Here is a 19,602-nt window from a genome sequence, read left to right as displayed (position 1 = left end):
CCTCTCCCCATCCACGGACAACAACAGGGATCCCAGAAAGGTTTAAAGCATGCTCTTCTTGCTCCTCCTCATCCGCCCCAGCACCATGCTCCTCTGACTCCTCTTTAGACTCCTGTTGTTGACTTTTCTCAGATAGAGTAGCCCCCCCTGGGAATTCATTCAGCATTGCGACTTCCTCATCTTCCTGCTTCTGCTCCTCCATGGCTTGATCAATGTCACGACGCAATGCACGCTCCATAAAGAAGACATAAGGTATGATGTCACTGATGGTGCCATGGCTGCGACTGACCAGTTTGGGGATCTCATCAAATGGCCGCAGAAGTCTGCATGCGTCGCGCATGAGCAGCCACTGGCGTGGTGAAAAAAAAACAAGCTCCCTAGAACCTGTTCTGCCCCAGAGTTCGTACAGGTAGTCGTTAACTGCACGTTTCTACTGGAGCAGCCTATCAAGCATATAGAAGGTTGAGTTCCATCGCGTCGGGCAATCGCAAATAAGACGTCTGACTGGCAGATTGTGTCGCCGCTGAATGTCAGCAAGACGAGCCATGGCCGTGTAAGATCTTCTGAAATGGGACGAGATTTTCCTCGCCTGCCGCAAGATGTCCTGGACCCCAGGGTATTTGACAATGAATTGCTGCACGACCACGTTGATGACGTGTGCCATGCATGGCACGTGTGTAATTGCCCTGTTTCAATGCGCTAAGCAGATTGGCACCATTGTCACACACCACTTTACCAACTGTCAAATTGAGTGGTGTTAGCCACTGATCTGCCTGTGAACGCAAAGCTGAAAGGAGTGCAGGGCCAATGTGGCTATTGGCTTCCAGGCACAACAGACGCAGCACAGCATGGCAACGTCTCACCTGGCATGTCGAATAGGTTCTGTGAATCTTGGGCGGTGCAGCGGAAGAGACGCTAGCAGCGGAAAAGGAGGAGTCAGCTGAGGAGGAGAGGGAGGATGGAGTAGGAGGAGGAGAAGAAGAGGCAGGCCTGCAAGCAATCTGTGGTGGTAAAACCAAATCTACACAGGTGCCATGGGTTACATGCTTGACGGCCGTCAGAAGGTTCACCCAGTGGGCAGTAAAAGCTATATACCTTCCCTGCCCGTGTTTGCTAGACCACGTGTCGGTGGTCAGATGTATCTATCTTGGCACCGACACTGTGTGCCAGAGATACATTCACTTGTCGCTGAACCTGGCCATATAGCTCTGGGATGCCCTTCTGTGAGAAATACTTCCTTCCTGGGACCTTCCATTGTGGTGTTCCAATGACCACAAATTTTCAAAAGGCCTCCTTTATATGGCAGTAGTTGGTGGGCTATCAGTTCTGACAAGCCAGCGGTCAACCTTTGGGCAAGAGGGTTATCCGGCATCATAATTTTTTTACGCTCGAACATTTGGCCTACGGAAGCCTGCCTTTTTCCAGAAAAACATGAGGACAGCATAATGGAAGGTGGAGTGGAGGACAATTGTGAGGAGAGAGGAGAAGGAGAAGTAGAAGACGAGGCTGGACTGTGAGAGCCTGGAGTGTGGCTTTGTGGGTTCCGTTGCTCCCACTGTGCTTGGTGATGGCAGCTCATGTGCCTTATTAAGGCGGTCGTCCCTAGGTGAGTGTTGGGCTTACCGCGACTTATGCGTTGACTGCAAAGGCTGCAGATGACAACACTATTGTCAGCAGCGAACACGTTAAAAAAAGCCCACACTGCGGAGCCATGTGCCGGCATCCTGGGAGCCCCAAATGTGACCGTACATGGTTGATGCCTTGCTCCTGATACATTAGCAGTCTGGTTTGTCCCTCCTGTGCAATGTAAGTTCCACCTGCTTCTCCTCTCTATCTGCTGGTCTATATCTCCCTCTGAACTCCCCTCCTCTTCCTCTCTTGTGGGCACCCACGTGACATCACTAGACACGTCATCATCGACATCACCTTCCCCACCGCTATAATTAGAGATCTCGGAGTAGGCAGCAACACCAGGGAGCAACCTCCTCCTTGGGCTGACCTGAGTACTGTCGTCAGACTGCTGAGTGGTGGTTGTTGCTACCTCCTCTTCCTGATCCAATGCCAAGAGTGGCTGCGCATCATCAATGTCTTGTAATGGATCGGAAAATAATTCCTGTGACTCAAGTGGAGGTATATGGTGGTGGTGGTGTTGGTGGTAGTGTCTTTGGAGGTGCACACAGCAGAGAGTGAAGAAGAGGGTGCAGATGGAGAGGATGAGGAGGGTGCAGAAGAGTAAGGCTGAGTGAGCCACTCAACCAAGTCTGGTGCGTCCTTTGATGTAATCGAACGCACCTTCTGAAATTTCCCACTTTGGCTCAAGCCTGTTGCTCCTGCCCTACCCTTACCACCCCTGCGAAAGAGCCCGCCTCTTTCTCTGCCTGTCATTGTTTAAATGACCCTGTGACAAAAGTCTCTAGAGAACTGCAGTATATGTGGAAGAAGGTATATAACACACCGCTTCAATCTGTCGTTTTGGGGGGCCACTGGTCTATCACACCAGTTATAATACTTTTTTCTAATTGCGTTTGTCACTCTTTGTAGTATCACTGCAGAACCGCTCAGCAGTCACAATACTGCACAGTGGAAATGCACTATAATATGCTTTCTATATTTGAAAGTATTTTATACGTGTATTACACCACTATATACTGCACACCAAATAGTACACCTATACCAGTCCTTAAAAGGACTTTTGTGGACCTAATAGTAGCTAGTTAGTAGTCAGTGAATTGAAGACTGTCCCTGCTCCAAAAACCAAACTGTCCCTCCCTACACTGAGAAATGACAGCTGCAGAATCAGTCAGTAGCACTGCATGCAGTGCGGTATAATATGCTTTCTATATTTGAAAGAAAGTATATTATACGTGTATTACAACCCTATATACTGTACACCTATACCAGTCCTTAAAAGGACCTTTGTGTACCTAGTAGTAGCTAGCTAGTAGCTAGTGAATTGTAGACTGTCCGTGCTCCAAACACTAAACTGTCCCTCCCTACACTGAGAAACGACAGCTGCAGAATCGGTCACCAGCACTGCATGCAGTGCACTATAATATGCTTTCTATATTTGAAAGGAAGTATATTTTACATGTATTACAACCCTATATACTGTACACCTATACCAGTCCTTAAAAAGACCTTTGTGGACCTAGTAGTAGCAAGCTAGTAGCTAGTGAATTGCAGACTGTCCCTGCTCCAAACACCAAACTGTCCCTCCCTACACTGAGAAACGACAGCTGCAGAATCGGTCAGTAGCACTGCATGCAGTGCAGTATAATATGCTTTCTATATTTGAAAAAAAGTATATTATACGTGTATCACAACCCTATATACTGTACACCTATACCAGTCCTTAAAAGGGCCTTTGTGGACCTAGTAGTAGCTAGCTAGTAGCTAGTGAATTGCAGACTGTCCCTGCTCCAAAAACCAAACTGTCTCTCCCTACACTGAGAAACAACAGCTGCAGAATCGGTCAGCATTCAGCAGCACAGCTGTGCAGTATAATATGCTTTCTATTTTGAAAGAAAGTATATTATACGTGTATTACAACCCTATATACTGTACACCTATACCAGTCCTTAAAAGGACCTTTGTGAACCTAGTAGTAGCTAGCTAGTAGCTAGTGAATTGCAGACTGTCCCTGCTCCAAACACTAAACTGTCCCTCCCTACACTGAGAAACGACAGCTGCAGAATCGGTCAGCAGCACTGCATGCAGTGCACTATAATATGGTTTCTATATTTGAAAGAAAGTATATTATACGTGTATTACAACCCTATATACTGTACACCTATACCAGTCCTTAAACGGACCTTTGTGGACCTAGTAGCTAGTGAATTGCAGACTGTCCCTGCTCCAAACACCAAACTGTTCCTCCCTACACTGATAAAAGACAGCTGTAGAATCGGTCAGCACTCAACAGCACAGCAGTGCACCATAATATACTTTCTATATTTGAAAGAAAGTATATTATAAGTGTATTACAACCCTATATACTGTACACCTATACTAGTCCTTAAAAGGACTTTTGTGGACCTAAATGTAATAGCTAGATAGTGATTAGGCTGACTGTCCCTGCTACACACAGCGTCCTTTCCCTACACTGACAAAAGACAGAATGTAAAATGGCCACCAGATCAGGTCTAGTTATAAGGTACTGAAATGTCTCAATTGGCTGTCCTGTACCCCATGATGGATGTGTCATGGGTCAAAGTTCTTCACAATGTAAACGAATATGGTCGCCGCGAACAGAACCAGAAGTCCGCCGGTTTAGCAAATCGTGAACGAGCAAAGTTCGCCGCGAACCGACCGCTCGGCGAACCACAAGGCCATCTCTATTCATGTCACCTACTTGCTTTCCTAGTTATTGGGTAAGATTTCTCCTGACCATAGGCTCAGTTCGTGTCCCATTTAGTTCATATGTGGCGTAAACCATATTCATAACCTGGCTACCTTTTGCTCATTGCTGACCTGGCTGAACCAGTGGCGTCACCAGGGTGGGGCCACAGGGGGCCCTGACCTCCCCAACATCATACTGTGTCCTCCCATGTGCCCCACCCCCCAATTAAAACGATCTGCACAGCAATTACAGAGTGATTTTATGTAGGCTCTCAGCTGCTGGAGGGAGAGACACACAGAGGTCATCGCTATGCAATTGCCATGCTCCCTGTCCTGATGTGTAATGTGTATACTTTGCAGTCCGGGTCTCCTGCTTGTCATAATGATTTCTGCTTCACCTTCTAAGCCCGCCCCTGTGTGTGTGTAAAACAACATCTCCAACCTGTAATGTGTGGAGAAGTGCACACAGCAGTAAGATAGGGGGCTGGATGGTGTCTGTGTCCCCGACTCCCGACCATCACAGGGAGGGGGATATTTGCATCTCATCTCTTAGCCAATAATGCTTTGCCTGTGCTGCAGCCCCTCCATCTTCCCCTCCATATATATTTGCAGTATTAAATATGTGCTCTACTACAGTACTCTCATACACAATGAGCCATGAAAAAAAAAAAGCCTTTTATTGACATTAGAATAGAAAACTAAGCTTGGTTACCTGTGCGCATTCCTAGTTCAAAGACTCCAAACCGACAAATTAGTCAGTGATAATCAAATTAAAGTTTAATTCCAAGTTTCTTGTGACTTTAAAGTTAGTATGGACTATCAGATGTGTACAGTATATGGCATTGTGTTCTCACTCCTGAGACAAAATCAAGTTTGGCTGATTGTTGCTAAGTTATTCACAGGAAGCTTGGTATTCTACGAATAAATGCAAAACTTCCTCTGATTGGCTGAGGCAGAGAGGCGGATGGATGACATTACTATCTCCAACTATGTCAGCCAGTTAAAGCAAGCCTTGTATTCATTGATGAAACATAGTGTGTCCTGTAATTGGCTGAGCTGGCTGAGCAATTTTGTTTTAGGAGCGGGATGGGAAATTCCCATCCCACTGCTGGAACACAGCACTATATACTGTATATACAGTAGCTGATGCTAACTACACTTTACGCTGTGCTCCCAGTTGGCGCATTTGTTAATGAAGCAACAGTTCCTTTGGATCAGCTTGGTTCAAACAAACTTTTTAACCACGTGAATACTGCACCATAGCCAAAAGATGGCTACAGCGCAGCTCTGTTGTTCTGGGAGGGTGTCCATGGATGTCCTCCCAGAACACGCCTCCCTCACAACCCTTGGAGCACGCATCAGGCGCACTCTGTGATCAAGGTAAAAGGCCAATCACAGTGGCCCTTTACCATGTGATCAGCTCTGTCCAATCACAGCTGATCACATCTAAACAATTTTGCCGGTTATTGGCATTCTTTTCCTCACATGTGTCACGTGAAAAGAGGAGAGCTGGTAACCAGCAAGTCTGACAGGGCACATTTACACTGATTATCAGGGCACCGATCACCAGTGCCTTAATTATCAGTGCAGCCTAGGGTTGCCACCTGTCACCCGGACAGTCTGGGTTTTGAGTCATGTGTCCTGGGTTTCAGGCGGACCGAAACATGGACACATTATTTAGACTAAGCTGAGATAGTCACACACAAATCTGTTGCTGTCCGGTAGCTGCAGGCGGCAGCTGTCTGGGGGAAGGTTCGGCATTACTTGGTGATGATGTCAGCAATAGCAATTTGCCCACTGTTCGCTGCGGCACACTATGCACACCACAGTACTACTCTCATTGGGGCACCCAAAAGTGTCCCAGGTTGCAAAAGTGTTTGGATTTGGCTTGAAGAAAAGGTGGCATCCCTAGTGCAGCCCCAACACTGCTAATCAGTACAACTTAGCTGTGCAAATTATCAGTGCTGCCTCATCAGTGCCCATCAGTGCTACCTCATCAGTGTAAACTCAAATTAGGTCTGGGCACCTGAGCTTTCATGACCTTTAGTCACAAAGAGGTTAATAGAACGGTGTAAAATTTGTGACTTGCCATTACTGGTTACCTGGCTGTCACCTCAGCACTTCAAGACATTGACCCTGAAAGAAGCAATGCAAATCAGGAATTCTGACTTCACTTGCTGCCTGCTTGTTCAGGTCAGTAACTCTGAGTAAAGAAACCAGAGATAGCCAGGCAGTAGAAGGAGGTAGCTATGGTATCCTACATGTTTCCCTTAGCAGAGATTTTTTTTTTTTGTTTGGGAACTGCGGAATGAGTGTGGAATGGAGTTGAAAGAAAATGATATGAATTCAATGTTTGTAGAGCGGTTAGATCTTGTCTGTTCCATTCCACATGGTATATGTAATTTCTCAATAATGCGTCTGTGCCTGTGAGAAACTTTGTTTTGGTTGAAAGCCTATTGCTACATCAGCGTGTGAAAGGAAGTCATTTTTTAAGCATCTGGTTAAAAATGCCAGACAAAAAAGAAAATTAAAGGGCCAACAAATTAAAAGTAAATGTTTCTGTGTAAACAACCCGTTACTCTTTACATTTAAAGCTGAACTCTGTGGGCATGAACATGCCAATAAATATACTATTTAAAAATCATTTATCGTTCACACTTAACCTTATGTTGCATGTTAACATCTGTTGGGTTAAAGTGTTTGTTACCCCAACATTTCCTATTCCATGATATGTGCCTGCTGTACCATGTACTTGTATGAGAAAGTACCCTGTTCTCTTTGTATGGCTTCCTTTATGTGAAATCCCTGGTGTTCCTGCCAGTCCTCTGCTTTTCTATTTTTTCTATTAAAAACCGACCATACTAAGCAGGAGAGCACACTGTGATCAGTTCCCTAGGTATGCTATGACGAAACAATAGGTGCAGACACAGACTTGACAACCACACTTACTGGCACTGACTGGGGAACCAAAGACTGGGGGGACACTGACATCACAGATGGCCTCAGAGACACAAATTCTATTCAAATATTTTTTATTGAGAATATACGAAACAGAAAATGAACATGTATCGGCCCAATCCAGGCCACGGTGCGATGGTTTACAACATACAGATAAACGTTTTGTAAGCTGAGTACCTAGTAGATACAGTACAGGCTTAATTCACTATACAGAAGTCTCCCTCACTGTAATCATATTACTAGACATAGAAATGTGCCGCATATAGTATACCGCAACTTAGCCTGACCATTACTAAAACTGTAGTAAACCTTCCTTGGGAGAGGGTGGTTGAAAAAATTAGTAAAATAAAAGAAGTTAAGGAACAAATGAGAAAATAGGAATAAGAAAGGAAGAAGAGAGTTTGGAGTGTGAGGTTTGAGAGGATGGAATCGAGAGAACAGGAGTGAAATATAGATGTCCCATCTCATAAATGTGCTTTACCTATCACATTTTCTTGTGGAGGCATGCCAAACAGACCAATTAAGCAAGTATTTCTTTCTAGAACCATCTCTAAATGCTAAGATTTTCTCATATTCTGAGATAACATTCACTTTCATAATCAATTTCCGAAATATTAGGAGTATCCTTTGATTTCCACTTATATACTATCAAGGTTCTGGCTGCGAAAATGATGTGCATGGCTATTGTTCTCATGGATACCGGATATTCTGACATACCGACACTTAGTAATGCTTTTTCAGGGAAGGGCCTGATCGGGATGCCTGTGACACGGGCAATTAATTTAAATACTTCGTTCAGAGACACAAATTCTGACGGGACAGAGAAACTAGGATCCCCTGACAGAACCTCAGCTAACCCAGACTCTTCCCTATCCAGATGGAAGAATTCCTCCACTAACTCAGGCTTATTGTGCAAAGCATCAGGGCACTGGCTATAAGGGTAACCAACCTTATCACACAAGTTACATTGAATAATCTTACAGTGCCCCCGCCAGATGCCCCAGTTCCTGACACAAAGAGTAGTTCTGTTCTGGACAGGAAGACGAGAAATGTCCCTTGGCTCCACATTTATGACACGGCTTAGGTTGACGAGGGTAGAAGATGGTAAGGCTATCTACTGATAAAGGCAGAGGAGGGCAAATGCTTGAACACAATCTCACACACTGACCACCCACACGTCTAAATTCCTCTATCATCCACAATCTTTTTTTAGAGGGCACAATGTTTCACCAAACATCTCCAGCCAGACCCCTAAATCTTTGGGGGTATAGACTCATTCCTTGTCAGGATAGTCACATTTTAATCAAAGGTCGTGGTGAGATAACTTTGTGGGCAAGCCCCTTCCAGTTTAGCTGACCCCTATACACATGCTCATACCGTTTCCAAAACAAATCCAGTGATTCTGGACGCACAAATGATAAATCATATTCATAGGAACCTGCCAGACTGATAAGAGCATAAAATCCTCCGCCATAAATCCCATGGCTAGGATCCTATCCACGACAACCCTCCTGATAGGTGGAATGCCTCCTCCTTCCCACCTGAGCTGTAACACATTTCTGCATTTAATGGAAGAAGGTGCGTTAGGTAAAAGTCCCACAACTGGCTCCCTTCTCCAGTAGCATGACCTTGTCCTGACACAGCCCTTGCATAGTTCCTAACTGGGACAGATGACACATTAACTGACTGCATGGGAACCTCTGAAATCAGGTTAGGCAAATTACCCACCACCTGATCCTCCCTCCTCCATTTCAGCACAGCAATCCCACTCACCATAGCCCCAGAAGTACTATAATTACCAGCAGTTCTGTTATTTGGTAAAGTCTTCTATTTAGACAAATCACCAGCTGTTTTAGCATCCACGTGGCACTCCTGCTCCACAGTCTTAGTGTCAATGCAGCATTCCTGCTCTGCAGTTTAGTGTCCATGTGGGACTCCTGCTCCTTGTTCTCACAGACAATGGGAACTTCTTTGTCTGGCTTCCTGCTATATCCTCCTGTATTCCTTGCTGATTGCGAGGATCCCTTGGCAGATGCAGGCTCTTTGTTCATATTGGCAATCACAGGAATGGGATCCATACACTGAGAGAGAGATTTTCAACAAGCACTCCTTCACCAGCATTTTCCGGAACTGAAACAGCTCCAGCATGTCCTCCATTTGCAGATACTGCAGCACTGCCGCCATTTTGGTCAGACTTCACAAATTAAATTTTTTCCACAACCTTTTCCCTTACAGGCTGAGGGAGGATATCTCCTCCTCATCTTCATCTGACGGGTCAGAGGAAAATCAAAACTTCCAGCCAGTCAAGGGAGATTCTATGTCTGTAATGACCTACAGCAATCAGCCATTTTCCTCAACCTCCTCCTGAGATAGCTCAGGCTGCTGGGGAGGGAGAGGGGCAGATACTGACTCAGACATGACAGATCCTGAGACAGGGGTAGTACTGGGGCCACCACGTGAAGCCACTTCCTTACTCCCCATCCATACTCTCGCCGTTGCTCTGGCATCCACCCTCTGGCTGCTACTGGCTGTCAGGGAAGGTTCCATCAGCTGATGACACTTCCTGATATTTGGGCCACAGTACTGGCGTCCACCAGCGGATGGATCACTGCAGTGTGGAGCAGACAGCGCCTCTTGCAAACGGGTGTCACTTGACAGTACTGCGGCCCAAATATCAGGCAGTGTCATCAGCGGATGGAACCTTCCCTGACACTGGCACAGGCACTCTCCTTCATCTGTTGGAATCTCGCCTCAGTCTCATACTTTTCTCTGAACACACCGCTGCTTTCCTTCAGAGAAGCGACCATCTTCTCCTGCTTTTTTCAATACTTCTTTCAGAGACTTCAGGAGTCTTCCCTCTTACTTCTTCTGGTCTTACTGTGCAAAGATTTCTTTTTCTGAAATCTGCTTTCAGGACAGCAAGCTTCTGTTCCTCCTTAGTAATACGGCAAAGTCTATTTACCACTCTATCCTGGAAGGCTGGTAAAGACTCCCCTTGCATAGGGAAAACCTGGGCTCTATTGGAGCTCCAGTGCATGGTGTGGCCTCCACCTTCGTCTTCCCCCACCTGCTGCATGGTGGTTGGGGGAGAAGCCCGCAGGACAGACCCAGGCTTGTTGTTCCTCCCAGCTCAAATCAAAGCAGAGTGAGACAGCAGCGCCTTGCAAAACAGCATCACCTGGTGGAGAGACTGATGTGACTGACTCAGTGTACTCTCCTCCAATGATCAGACTTGTCCTGAAATGTCCCCACTGCACAGCCATTCACTGTAAAGCTCAGTGTGCTGTTGCTTCTCCTCCCCCTGCTCTTATGCAGCTGATAACAGTGAGAATGTGATCACTTATAAAAAAAAGTGGGGAAAAATATATTAATGTTTCTTTAGTTCTATACACAGATGTTTTGCCTTTTATTTTATTTGAAACTGAATGGGTTGTTTTACAAGGTGATCGTTTACAATTTATTACATATGGGCCACCAGATCACAAAAACAATCAAAAATACAGACATGCAGCATTTTCCAATGCACTGCAGTGCATTATTGTGCATTGTGGCACACTGTTATAAAAGTGCATCGGATCTGCATTGCCCTAAGCTGGGTTCACCCTACTGTGCAGAGCGCCTCACAGCAGGGATGGATCGAGCTGAATTTTTGGCTGGATTCGGACCTGAAATGGACCTGAAATGGACCAGAAGATGCACAGGACTCTTCTGCAAACTGCTCCGCAGCCGTCCCAGAGCTGTGTGAACCAGCGCCATTGAGAGCCAGTCACAGTCTCCTGCCATGCAAATGGATGCAGGGAAACCCGCATCCAATTCGCACTCATGTGAAACCAGCCTTAATGAATTGAGGTGCCATTTAAAAATGAACAGCACAACATCTCACTAAGGCCCCCTGTACACGGACGCCTACGCTAAGTGAAATCCGATTGCTCAGCTTGGAATCTCTCCACTGATCCCTGCTAAGCAGGTGGATAACAGGTCGGTGCCTGCTCCGCTATGCAGAGTGGACATAGACACAGTCCTGCTCTCCTCTATGGGGCAATTGGATGGAAATGGACCGCCTGTTTGTTTCCAACCGATGCCATCTGCGAGATGGATGGGGACTAGGACCACCATCCATCTGTTTTTGGCATGTGCTTTAAGGTGTATTATGGTAACAACCACATAATAGCATTGCACCACCACCTGTGTTTTAGCCCTGGGTGTATTGTTAAATGCATAAAAGGCATAGTTGCCAACTATCCCTGATTTCGAGGGACTGTCCCTGATTTGGAGCAATGTCCCTCTGTCCCTCATTCCTCCTCATTTGTCCCTCATTTTGGTCTGATCTATATAGATGTATATAAAATGCACTTTTTATCTATCAAAAAGGGTTTTCCAGCACTAAACTTTTAATCTAATTTCTAAATTGGTGCATTTGTAAATTCCAAAAGCCAATATAAAGGAATAGTAGTGGTAAAAAAAAGCACTTGTGGGTTTAACCAATCTTGTTTTTTTTTGTACAATTCCCCTTTAAGGGGCGTGGCAAGGGGTGTGTCCTATGCCTGCCTACATTTACTGATGGTGTCCCTCATCCCCATCTCAAAAGGTTGGGAGGCATGTAAAAGGTACCACTAATCTAGTCACATGGACTCATTTTGATGTTGGTCTTCTTTAACCCCCCTAGCGGTAATCCCGAGTCTGGCTCGGGGTAGGAATATACTGATAGGAGCGGTAACCCCGAGCCAGACTCGGGATGGCTTCGCTCGATGCAGGGGAGGACACAGGGAGAGTTACTCACCTTGTCCCCTGGATCCAGCGATGTCCGCCGCGCTGTGTGATCGAGCCGTCCTGCGCTCGATTCACAGTGCCGAATGCCGCCGAGCTCTGTTCCCTGCGGCGTTACGGCGCACGGGAGCGGAGAACGGCGGCAAATTCAAAAAAGTAAATACACACAAAACACACACAGCACTGTAATCTTACAGATTACAGTGCTGTATTAAAAAATACACACCCCCCTTTCTCCCTAGGGGTCTGTGCAGTGCCCTGCATGCACTTTTATATTATAAATACTGTTTTTTACTACCTGGAATTTGGAGATTGTCCATAGCAACCAAAAAGTGTCAATTTTTCAGTGTTTTTGGATTTGATTACATTATTGAATAATTTTTATTATTCTTTATTATATTATAAACTTTATCATACCCGGGATGTCTGCTAGACTCTGGTTTGAACAGATTTAAGAGCGTTATTCCTAAGAATTACAGGACTACAAAATAAAAGCCAGATTTCCGTGCAAAATAATTGTACCGCTTTCAGCACCTAATTCCAGACTGAATCATACCGCCAGGGAGGTTAAAGAGGAAGTAAACCCTGATGGGTTTACTTCCTCTTTCATTCCCTGCAAAGGTAAAGCATAAGGGACTACTATGCATCACATAGTAGTCCATTATGTGTCACTTACCTGACACAGGAGCCAGCGAAGTCACCGCTGTCCTCTGTAGTTTCGAGCGTCCATGTTCTTGGTGGGTCTCGCTGCTCCGGCGTTGTGATTCACCGGAGCAGCGATGACGTCACTCCCGTGCATGCGCACGGGAGCCGACACTCGCGGCATATCGCCACGATCTGCGGCTTACCCAATGCGCCTACGCGCCGTAGACAGCGGTGGCTGTCTTCAGGTAAATATCTCCTAAACCGTACAGGTTTAGGAGATATTTCTTGGACCTACAGGTAAGCCTTAATCTAGGCTTACCTGTAGGTCAAAGTGGTTTGTAAGGGTTTACAACCACTTTAAACTGTACAGCAGGATTGGGAGAGGGAGGGTCAGCACACTAAAAAAATTGACAGCAGAGCGATTAGCGAGAAGGATCACCAATGTTTCACTATCCCTTCATAGTATATTCTTGATAAATTCGTTCTGTTGCACTGGAGGCAGGGAAACTGGCTATGCTGCCTAGCAGGTGTGTTTAAATCACAAAGCTGGCTGCACTGCATTATAAATCCTGTGAAATGTAAATCTGTTTCCATATTTGCCTTTCTTTTGTGTCTAGCTATTTATCTGAAAATCATCTAGAAATACACATTGAGATAGACTGAAAAGAGAAACAAAAATCTATAAATGATTATAGTTTGTCATGAATTCCAAAATAATTTTTAGCTGTATTCTGTCTCCACAGCTCTGCATATGCAGCGGACACTTCAGAATATGATGTGAGAGTTCTGCTTCGATTCCCACAGAGAGTGAAGAACCAAGGAACAGCTGACTTTTTGCCTACACGACCACGCCAAGCATGGGAGTGGCACAGCTGCCATCAGTGAGTACTGTAGCTTTATGAAAAGAGGACAACTGTTTGTTTAAATATGCACAGGGACAGCCATCTACACATGTATTTCCAGGTACCAAATTTAGCCTCTTGCCGTCCAGTCGTTGTACCCACTGGGTGGATATTTATTATAGCAAAAAGTAAAAAATATTGTTTTTTTTTTTTCAAAATTGTCGCTATTTTTTTGTTTATAGCGCAAAAAATAAAAACCGCAGAGATGATCAAATACCACCAAAGAAAGCTCTATTTGTGGGGAGAAAAAAAGGACATACATTTTGTTTGGGTACAACGTCGCATGATCACGCAATTGTCAGTTAAATCTATGCAGTTCCGTATCGCTAAAAATGGCCTGGTCATTAAGGGGGCAAATCCTTCGGGTCCTTAAGTGGTTAAAGCACAATAAGTTAAGTCCATTCCAAAGTCCGTTCATTTTGAACGTGATGACGTAAACTGGACTATACAAGGAAGTTCAGTAGCCAGTAACTTCCCTTGTGTCGTATTTGGTCTGTTGGACCACAACGGTTTTCCCGATTTTTAGTCCGTCGGGTAGATTTGAAACATGTTCTATTTCTAGGTCCGTCTGATTTTTTTCAAAAAACGATCAGACTAGCCCACACGCGATCGGATTGTCTGACGGACTAATCCCTTCGGACCTAGTCTGCCGGAAAGTCCGGTAGTGTGTACGAGGCATTAGAGATGGGTATGTGTGCATTCATTTACTTGCATTCACTCCCTGTCGGGGGGCTGGTGGTCCGGCACACAGAAGGTTTTTTTACCTTCATGCATAGAATACATGAAGGTAAAAAAAAAAAAACCTTTAGCCTTTAGAACCACTTTAAGCTGGAACCCAACTTTAATACTACTTTAACCGCTTGCCGTCCAGTGCACACCGATATACATCGGCAGAATGGTGCTAGTAGGCAAAAGCGTGTACAGGTACGTCCCCTTTAAGAAGCGGTGTCGCGGGCGGTTTCCGTGACCGTGGGTCCCGCGGACTCAATGTGCTCCGGGTGACCACAATCGTCTCACGGAGAGGAAGAACAGGGAGATGCTTTTGTAAACAAAGAATTTCCTCGTTCTGCCTAGTGACAGGACAGTGATCACAGCTCTCTGTCATTGAGAGCTGTGAACACTGTCCTCTGTGTTGTAGCCTAGCCCCCTCACAGTTAGAATTACTCCCTAGGACACACTTAACCCCTTCACTACCCCCTAGTGGTTAACCCCTTCACTGCCCTCTAGTGGTTAACCCATTCACTGTCAGTGTCATTTACACAGTAATAAGTGCATTTTTAGAGCATCGATTGCTGTATAAATGACAATGGTCCCAAAATAGTCAAAAATGTCCAATATGTCCGGCATTATGTGGCAGTCCCAATAAAAATCACAGATCGCTGTCATTACTAATAAAAAATATTAAAAATAAAAATGGCATAAAACTATCCCCTATTTTGTAGACGCTATAAATTTTGCGCAAACCAATCAATATACGTTTATTGCAATTTTTTTTAACCAAAAATATGTAAAAGAATACATATCGGCCTAAACTGAGGAAAAACAGTTTTTTTATATATTTTTGGGGAATATTTATTAAAGCAAAAAGTAAAAAATATTGTGTTTTTTTTTTCAAAATTGTCGCTCTTTTTTTGTTTATAGCGCAAAAAGTAAAAACCGCAGAGGCGATCAAATACCACCAAAAGAAAGCTCTATTTGTGGGGAAAAAAGGATATCAATGTTGTTTGGGTACAAGGTCGCACCACCGAGCAATTGTCAGTTAAAGTGACACAGTGCCTAATCTCAAAAAGTGCTCTGGTCAGGAAGGGGGGAAAATCCTCCAGGGCTAAAGTGGTTAAATGTTATTTAATATTTACTTAGGTACAAAAAATAAATAAATAATTCAGATTAAAAAAATTTGACATGCAAGCTTTCAATTCCAGACACTATCACAGCATGGATGAATTCAGTCATTATGACCTACTGGATGCAACAACAGGGAGAAAAGTAGCAGAGGGACATAAGGCTAGCTTTTGCTTAGAGGATACAACCTGTGACTTTGGGAACCTTAAGAGATATGCATGTACATCGCACACTCAAGTGAGTAACTTTTATTTTTATTTGTGCAGACCCGTTACACATAGTGATTCAGATCCTGCTACTACCTTCTTAAAATCTCATTTTTTTTAAGAAAAAAAAAACTTTCCTCTTTTTACACACTCTTTCTTATCCCATAATCTTCGCCCCTCATTCAGGGTTTAAGTCCCGGCTGTTATGACACATACAACGCGGACATTGACTGCCAGTGGATCGATATCACTGAAGTGAAGCCAGGAAACTACATACTCAAGGTAATATTGATGTTGATTTTAGTGTGATATAAAAAAAAAAAACTAGCCTTAAAAATACTCCTTTCCCCTCCTAACACCTATGTTAATTAACCTGTGTAAGAAAGATGTACTGTATAAACTTACCTATTTTCAGGCCACTCCAGTTACATGATCCCCTCTGAGTCAGTCAGCAGCACCTGCAGGGCAGGAGAGAGCACTCTGACAATCATTAGTAAAGCCTGTAGGCAGGTGCAGCTAGCTAGTCTGCCACTAGGTGGCTCTGTTCCAGAATAGTGTCTGCTTACAGAAGAGAGAGCCAACGGGTACTAGGCCCCTTTTAGTTAGAGCTCTCCTGCAGTGATGTCATGGATGAGTCAGTGCTCAGTTATAAGCCAGATTGTGAGGAGCCATAGTGCAGTTGGGGCATGGGAGTCAAACACCCCACACCTATACAGATTTAGCCACGTGGACAGTTCTTGAGATAAAGGAGAGGTAGACCTGTACTCAGTAGGCTGGCTGTGGACTTCCTTACCCTTATGGAGTTGGGGGCTAAAGCAGATTGAGAATCAGAGCAATGAATGGAGCTGGAATGGAATCAGGAGAATGAATGGAGCCGGGATGGAATCAGGGCAATTGATGGAGCCGGGATGGAATCAGGGGAATGGATGGAGTCTGGATAGGAATAGGGGAATGGATGGAGCCGGGATGTGACAATGAGGGTGGGTGGAGCTGGAATAGGACTGGGGGTGGGATGGATGGAGCCAGGATCAGGGGAGTAGATGGAGCCGGGATGGAATTAGGGGAATGGATGGAGCTGGAATGGAATTAGGGGAATGGATGGAGCTGGAATGGAATTAGGGAAATGGATGGAATCTGGGGAATTGATGGAGCCAGGATGGGGTGGTGGATGGAGCCAGGATGTGATCAGTGGTTGAATGGAGCTGGAATAGGATTGGGGAGGATTGGGGAGGGTGGATGGAGCCAGGAATGGATGGAGCCAGGATGGAATTAGGGGCATGGACCGAGTTGGGATGGAATTTGGGGAATGGATAGAGCTGGGATAGGGTGGTGGATGGAGCCGGGATGTGATGGGGGGTGGATGGAGCTGGAATAGGATTGGGGGAGTGGATGGAGCCAGGATGGGATCAGGGGAGTGGATGAATCCAGGGTGCAATTGGGTTGGGGAATGGATGGAGCCAGGATGGAATCTGGGGAATGGATGGAGCTGGGGTGGGGTGGTGGATGGAGCAGGGATGGGATCAGGGGAGTGGATGGAATTAGGGGAATAGATGGACCTGGGATGGAAGTAGGCAAAAGGATGGAGCCGGGATGGAATCTGGGGAATAGATAGAGCCAGGATCGGGTCTGGGGAATGGATGGAGCTGGGTTGGAATCGGAGGAATGGATGGAGCTGGGATGGGTTGATGGATGGAGCCAGGATGTGATGGGGGGTGGATGGAGCTGGAATAGAATTGGGGGGATGGATGGAGCCAGGATAGGATCAGGGGAATGGATAGAGCCAAGATGGGATTGGGTTGTGAATGGAGCCAGGCTCGGATGGGGGTAGTGGAAGGAGCTGGGATGGGATCAGGGGATGGATGGAGCTGGGGTGGGATGGGGGTGGTGGATGGAGCCGAGATGGGATTGGGGGGATAGATGGAGCTGGGATGGGATAAGGGGATGGATGGAGCTGGGATGGTAAGGGGATGGTGGATGGAGCTGAGATGGGATGGGCGTGGATGGAGCAGGCATGGGAGCTGGGGGATGGATGAAGCTGGGATGGGGTGGTGGATGGAGTTGAGATGGAATCGGGGGGTGGAAGCAGATGGGGCGGTGGATGAAGCTGGGATGGGATGGGGGTGGTGGATGGAGCTGCGATGAGATCAGGGGGGTGGATGGAGCTGGGATGGGATGGGGGTGGTGGATGGAGCTGGGGTGAGATTAGAGGGGTGGATGGAGCTGGGATGGATCGGGGGATGGATGGAGCTGGGATGTAATGGGGGGCTGGATGGAGCAGGGATGGGATTGGTGGAGCAGGCATGGGATTGGGTGGGAAGGGTGAAGCAGGGATGAGATTGGGGGGATGGGATCCTTGATTTGGGGGGAGAGGGTTAGAGGATATGTGCTAGAGGGTGCTTTGGAAGGGGAGAGGAATTGTGCTGGGGGGGGGGGGTTAAACTTCAGATCTGCCCACTCCTTATAGCACAAGTAATTTCTAACCCAAAGCAAAGGCACCCCTTAGCACATATCCTCATATCCACCATATTGTGGGACACAATATGGTGGAGGGTACAGCCCCAGAAGGAGAGTCACTGTTCTAATAAGGAGAGAAGTGAGGCAGAAACCTTGGCTTTTGGCGCTGACATCTAGTCAATTGCAAGTCCCCTCTTAAAAGCCTAGAGCAGTGACGTTGCCCATGGGCTTCAATGACCCATCCATTGTTGGCACTCCCTCTTCTCCTCTGAAGCCGCACTGGCTGACACAAGGGAGACGGATCAAGTGACCGGACAGAAGCAGCCTGGAAATAAATAAGTATATACATCTTTCATACATAAGTTAGTTAGCATAGGTGAAAGGAGGGGGATGGACAACTTAAAGCTATTTAGGTGTCAGTTAAAAGTACACTTTAAAGGATCAGTCCAACCAAAACATATATATATAATAATATTGATGTTGATTTTAGTGTGATATAAAAAAAAAACTAGCCTTAAAAATACTCCTTTCCCCTCCTAACACCTATGTTAATTAACCTGTGTAAGAAAGATGTACTGTATAAACTTACCTATTTTCAGGCCACTCCAGTTACATGATCCCCTCTGAGTCAGTCAGCAGCACCTGCAGGGCAGGAGAGAGCACTCTGACAATCATTAGTAAAGCCTGTAGGCAGGTGCAGCTAGCTAGTCTGCCACTAGGTGGCTCTGTTCCAGAATAGTGTCTGCTTACAGAAGAGAGAGCCAACGGGTACTAGGCCCCTTTTAGTTAGAGCTCTCCTGCAGTGATGTCATGGATGAGTCAGTGCTCAGTTATAAGCCAGATTGTGAGGAGCCATAGTGCAGTTGGGGCATGGGAGTCAAACACCCCACACCTATACAGATTTAGCCACGTGGACAGTTCTTGAGATAAAGGAGAGGTAGACCTGTACTCAGTAGGCTGGCTGTGGACTTCCTTACCCTTATGGAGTTGGGGGCTAAAGCAGATTGAGAATCAGAGCAATGAATGGAGCTGGAATGGAATCAGGAGAATGAATGGAGCCGGGATGGAATCAGGGCAATTGATGGAGCCGGGATGGAATCAGGGGAATGGATGGAGTCTGGATAGGAATAGGGGAATGGATGGAGCCGGGATGTGACAATGAGGGTGGGTGGAGCTGGAATAGGACTGGGGGTGGGATGGATGGAGCCAGGATCAGGGGAGTAGATGGAGCCGGGATGGAATTAGGGGAATGGATGGAGCTGGAATGGAATTAGGGGAATGGATGGAGCTGGAATGGAATTAGGGAAATGAATGGAATCTGGGGAATTGATGGAGCCAGGATGGGGTGGTGGATGGAGCCAGGATGTGATCAGTGGGTGAATGGAGCTGGAATAGGATTGGGGAGGATTGGGGAGGATGGATGGAGCCAGGAATGGATGGAGCCAGGATGGAATTAGGGGCATGGAACGAGTTGGGATGGAATTTGGGGA

At 46.0% G+C, this 19,602-nt stretch overlaps 1 protein-coding gene across 1 annotated transcript in view; it reads left to right on the top strand.

Moving 5' to 3' along the window:
* LOXL1 (lysyl oxidase like 1) overlaps window positions 1–19,602 on the top strand; it is a 45,495-nt gene that overhangs the window by 19,199 nt on the left and 6,694 nt on the right. The window contains exons 3-5 of the mRNA XM_077470502.1: window positions 13,452–13,589; window positions 15,533–15,689; window positions 15,845–15,940. Coding sequence (XP_077326628.1) covers window positions 13,452–13,589; window positions 15,533–15,689; window positions 15,845–15,940 — 391 coding nt within the window. The remainder of the gene's footprint in view (window positions 1–13,451; window positions 13,590–15,532; window positions 15,690–15,844; window positions 15,941–19,602) is intronic.

Source organism: Lithobates pipiens, unplaced genomic scaffold, assembly GCF_037356315.1.
Source record: "Lithobates pipiens isolate NorthernLeopardFrog02 unplaced genomic scaffold, aLitPip1_a1.2 Scaffold_8, whole genome shotgun sequence".
Lineage (NCBI taxonomy): Eukaryota > Metazoa > Chordata > Amphibia > Anura > Ranidae > Lithobates > Lithobates pipiens.
This window is presented reverse-complemented; position numbering and strand designations above follow the sequence as displayed.